Genomic DNA, 5,377 nt, shown 5'->3' with positions numbered 1-5,377 from the left:
CTGCTGGATGTAAACACTAGAGAACATTTTATCGATGCATAGTAGAACTCTAATTCACACTTGAACTCCACCATCATGTTTAATATATTTGAACTTATTGTGGAATTAACAATTTAAAAAAGTATGATGAACAGATGCGTTATTGTATTTAATTTTCCAAATTGGTCTATGAAAAGATGCAAGTGCTGCATAGGTGTCTATCGTAACAGCGATAGTTCAGTATATAGTAAATCAGTTTAATAACTACACTATTAATTAATCACAAATTATGTATATATAATTTTTAAATTATTTTTTTTATAAAAGTCAATGAATTGCAACATTAAGCAGTAACTTTGCATTACTACTGTACAAGTGCCTTTCACCCAAATTAATGTCAAGGGGTGATTATTTTTTTCTTTCTCAACAGTTTTCTGACCTGTTCTTCCCTATTTTTCATTCAAGAACACTCATTTCACTTATGACAGATGGAAACCCAATAGGGGAACCTATTTATATTTCACCCAGTTTCTTGGCTTGCATACAAGAGCTTTGGCTAAAGTCAGAAATAGAACAAGAAGGATGTTCATATTATTTTGTATCAACAAACTTCTACATAAGCAGTCTATCAGTTGATAACAATCTTACAATTCCAACCTAAAGCTAATATTTTCCTGAGGTGAAAAAGTTGGCAATGCATCTAACATGGTCTTGAAATCAACATTCTCATTGGTTTTTGTAGAGGTTGAGACTTTGACATCCTTCAAGTCATGCCACCAACACTTTGTATGACCAGAACTGCAAAAGCACTCCTCTTCTTTTCTTCTCATAAGTGTTTCATAGAAAAACTGTGTTTAAGACGATTAACAAATAGAATTAGAAATATATTCATAAAAACCTTTTATGCATAAATAATGCAACATGTCTGATATAAAATGTAAACATGGCAAGACAAACTTTTCTTCTTTTATCAGGTAGGACAAGATATCCACAATTTAGTTTGAGTCTCACACTCACTTTTGGAAGCATGGTTTAAAATGAAAAAAATCTTGGAGAAAAAGACATACCTCAATGAATGCTCTGCTGCAGAAAAAAGAATGCAAGCTCAACGAAATAGTTGCAGGACAGCAACTTGAAAGCAAACTATTGACAAGAGGCAGATACAAAGTTTTATTTTTTGGAACAGCACGGAGGTCCAAATGTTTGATGCTTGGTGGAGTGGACAAAACTTGCAAGACATCTAAGTTCAATTCGTCCTACACAATCCAGGGTACATATTAAAAAATAAGTGAATATGGAAATGGAATGAACCATTCAAACAACTAATTTATACTTACTACAATTGGCTGGTGGATAAACAGGGATAGTGACGCCAAAACATTTTGAGGTTTGAAGTTTTGGATGAATTCCCTCAAGTTACCAAGATCCATAAAATCAATGTGGATCAGAACATTGACTTCCAATTGACTAGAACTTTTCAGAAAAGATATAACAGGTTTTGAAGCACCATCACCACAATATCCACATGACACTAAATTTGGAGCATCAATGTTGACCTCCTTCAAGTTGGAGCAATTAGATAACTCCAAGAGCTTCAATTTAGCACTTGAAATATTAATTGTCTCGGACATTGTGCAATTGACGAATTTCAAACTCTCAAGGAAAGGAAATTTAGGAAATAGATCAAGAAACCACTTGTCTGTGATAGTAGTGCTCTTCAATGACCATAAGTGTAACCCTCTCAAATTTCTACACTTGTCAATGTCCATCTTAAAAGGTGCATTCAAATCACCACCAGGACAAAAACAGAAATACTCTAGACTTGGAGCATCAATGATAACCTCCTGAATTCCTTGAATATCAACTTCCTTAAGCTTTGGCAGACCAAGCATGCGTATAGAATGCATCCTTGAGGTCTGGGACCCAACTAGACCTCCTGCGCCACCTTGGTGCAATACAGAACAGCACTTCAAAGTTATATGTTCAATCAAAGGACAACAAGAAATGAGATGTTCAATCGCCTGTTCATCTCCCAATAGGACGAGCCACAATGACAACACTCTTAATGAGAAAAACTTGACTGAATGATTCAGGAATGCTTGATCAACTCTGATTCCCCCCATCAACACTAACTTATAAAGCGATTTGGCTTCGATGATACCTGTTGGCAAGATATAGCACCGGTCCTGACCTTCCTCATCTTGCTCAGGGCCATCAGGCAGACAAAGTTCTAGTACCCCAACACCGCTTTCACTAGCCAACTTCATCCAACAATCAACATCCCGGGACATATACTGAAGGTCAAAACAGTTGATAATGAGCTTAAATTCTTTGATTGCTAAGTCCTGGTCACAGAACCTTAGCAATGTTCTCTTCACATGATCAACGAAGTTTCTCCGTTTCCTCAGAAAATCACCCTGTGGCTGCGGAAATGTCCCTATGATTTTAGTATCAGAAAAAGACAAGATGGGAAACGTAAACCACGTTTCCGCCCACACCTTGGACAGAACACTTGTCCTAGCAGCATCTTTCTCAGGCAGCCTTGACAGAATGTCATGAAGGATTGTCTTCGGCAGATTCGATATTAGGTCATGCTCCATTTTCTAACTACAAAAATGCCTAAAAGCAACTAGAATAGCAGAAAAAAGGAACCCAGAGAGACCATGTTAAATCATATGCAAATATAACACAAGAACTACTCCTACAGGTGCATCAAAATGGTTTACATAGGGCAATGGTTAAGGGAAAATATAGATACCATTATATGGAGAGGGGAAAAGGGATTAAGAACTAAATTCTATCAATGATTTCCCAACTTAGCTATATACACCTCACAAAACCAACCCTTTTATACCAATTTGGTATCCCTTAAAATTGAGGGCTTAAAATTTTTCAGGGATTTGCTTTTCATACAAAGCTCATAAATTTGACGCCTAAGTAATCGAAAAATTTGAACTTTGAGTTTAACCTATACTTTCTACCTCAGACAAGAACACATCAAGAAACAGAATGAGAAAACATGGGAATCTCCAGACGATGATGATGTTAGGCAAATAAACAACATTAGATAAGAAAGAGGCGAAAGTTGCGAAATTTGAAGGTTTAGAGAGAAAGAGTATTGCCTGAGAGATAAGGTAAGAGGTTCATCAACCACCGTGGAAATCACGCACCCGATCCCTTCTCCTATCAACAAATAAAGTGATTGCTAGCAATCGTTCATGAAATCCCTTTGTTTACTAGTGAACATAACATGCATTATATATATATATATATATATATATATATATATATATATATATATATATATATATATATATATATATATATATATATATATATATATATGTTAAAACTCTATTTTAGTCCTTTATAATTTTTTTTTGTTTCAATTTAGTCCTTCATTAATTTTTGGTCTTAAATTGGTCCCAAATTAATTAATTAGTTTCAATATGGGACTTCCGTCCAAATTATTTAAACGGAGTTAACTTTTGGCCACGTGGATGCCACGTAGATGCATACGTGGCATACACGTGGATGAGAAAATTCTTTTTAATACACCTGGACCCGGAACGGCCCGTTCTGAAACCAGAACGGGACGTTCTGGTTGCAAAATTAAAACACCACTAGTGAAGCAGAACGGGCCGTTCTCTAATCAGAACGGTCTGTTTAATTTCAGAACGGCCCGTTCCAGAACTGTGAATAAAATATTTTTTACTTAATTGTGTTTTTGATATTATAATTATGCAATTTTGATCTCTAAGGTTTTAATTGAGTAATTTCAGTCCTTAAAAGATTATAATTGTGTAATTTTAGTCTCACAATTTTTAATTGAACAATTTTAATCTCTCAAATATCATAATTGTGGAATTTTAGTCTTTCTCATTAAAAATTTAATAATTTTAAAATTTTAATATATATATATATAATGTTTTAAAACTATATAATTGTTTGTTTATTTAAATTAACGTATATTACTTTTTTTAATGTATCAAATGATATATATTTATTATTACTAAATAAATAAAATTTATATATTATTAGTATTTTAATATTACTGATAAATTAATATCAATAATATTTTTACCCTTTTTATTAGTATATAAGATCAAATATATATTTCTAATTAATATACTTATATTTTTGTAAAAGTATATTAATATATAACAAGTTATATTTATCAAATTATTAGTTTATCTATAAATATATTAATAATATTATTGATATAATATCGAAAATTATAATATACGTTAATTTGAATAAATAAATAATTATTTAATTTTAAAACATTATATATATATATATATATATGAAAATTATTAATTTTTAATGGGAGAAACAAAAATCATACTATTATGATATTTGAGGGTCTAAAATTGTTCAATTAAAAATTGAAGGACCAAAATCGCGCAATTGCAATTCTTTAAGGACTAAAATTATGCAATTAAAATCTTGGAAATCACAAAACTGCACAATTGTAATACTTGAGGGATAAAAAATGCAATTAAACCAATATTCTTAATTAATTTTATTAAAAAATATAATAATTAATAAGATAAAAGGAATATCACTTTATAATTTTTTGCAACTTATTTAAGATTAAAGGAATAAAATGATAAAAATTAATAAGATAAACATAATAAAATAAAATATAAAAAAATATATTAATATATTTATTTTATTGGATATAATAACATAATTAAAATATAATTAATAATATATATATTTTATAAAATTATTAATATTTTATATATAAAAAAATAAAATAAAACCGGAACGGCCGGTTCTAAAACTGGAACGGGCCGTTCTGGTGCATTTTGGGTGTGTTAATTTTGCACTTGAAACGGGCCGTTCCGGATGCAAAATTAACACACCAAAAGTGCACCCAGAACGGTCCGTTCCGGTTTCAGAACGGGCCGTTCTGGGTCCAGGTGTTTTCAAAAAAATTCTCATCCACGTGGATGCCACGTATGCATCTACGTGGCGTCCACGTGGCCAAAAGTTAACACCGTTAAAGCAATTTGGACGGAAAGTCCCACATTGAAACCAATTAATTAATTTAGGACTAAATTGAAACCAATTAATTAGTTTGGGACCAAATTGAGACAAAAAATTAATGAGGGACTAAATTGAAACAAAAAAAAATTATAAGGAACTAAAATAAGGTTTTAGCCTTATATATATAACCTACATTATATTTTATTTTAATAAAATTATAAAAAATGCTAATTAAATAACTTCAAATACACTATATAGTATTATTATCATTAAAATTTACTAAAAAATTCAAAATTTTGAAAATTTCACCTCTTATTTAATTTTAATAAATTATAATTAATAGAAAAATGTATTAGAATATATATGAAAATTACTCTTAATGTTCTTTTAAATTAAAAACATT

At 30.8% G+C, this 5,377-nt stretch overlaps 1 protein-coding gene across 1 annotated transcript; it reads right to left on the bottom strand.

The window, feature by feature from the left end:
• Positions 1-458: 458 nt before the first annotated feature.
• LOC109808778 (FBD-associated F-box protein At3g52670) lies at positions 459-3,224 on the bottom strand. Its single transcript, XM_020371915.3, has 4 exons — positions 3,102-3,224; positions 1,317-2,608; positions 1,047-1,235; positions 459-827 (listed from the first exon to the last, which is right to left on the bottom strand). The coding sequence occupies exons 2-4, from the start codon at positions 2,577-2,579 to the stop codon at positions 624-626; spliced, it is 1,656 nt and encodes a 551-aa protein (XP_020227504.1). The 5' UTR covers positions 2,580-2,608; positions 3,102-3,224; the 3' UTR covers positions 459-623.
• Positions 3,225-5,377: the final 2,153 nt, after the last annotated feature.

Source organism: Cajanus cajan, chromosome 5, assembly GCF_000230855.2.
Source record: "Cajanus cajan strain Asha chromosome 5, NIPB_CcT2T_4, whole genome shotgun sequence".
In the NCBI taxonomy this organism is placed as follows: domain Eukaryota; kingdom Viridiplantae; phylum Streptophyta; class Magnoliopsida; order Fabales; family Fabaceae; genus Cajanus; species Cajanus cajan.
This window is presented reverse-complemented; position numbering and strand designations above follow the sequence as displayed.

Bases quoted from the DNA above. Each gene is read 5' to 3' on its own strand.
- LOC109808778 (XM_020371915.3), bottom strand. From the start codon at position 2,579: ATGGAGCATGACCTAATATCGAATCTGCCGAAGACAATCCTTCATGAC. The intron at 1,236-1,316 runs GTAAGTATAAAT...TGGATTGTGTAG, and splicing joins TTATCCACCAGCCAATTGTA to GACGAATTGAACTTAGATGT. The intron at 828-1,046 runs GTATGTCTTTTT...TCTTAAACACAG, and splicing joins GCAGCAGAGCATTCATTGAG to TTTTTCTATGAAACACTTAT.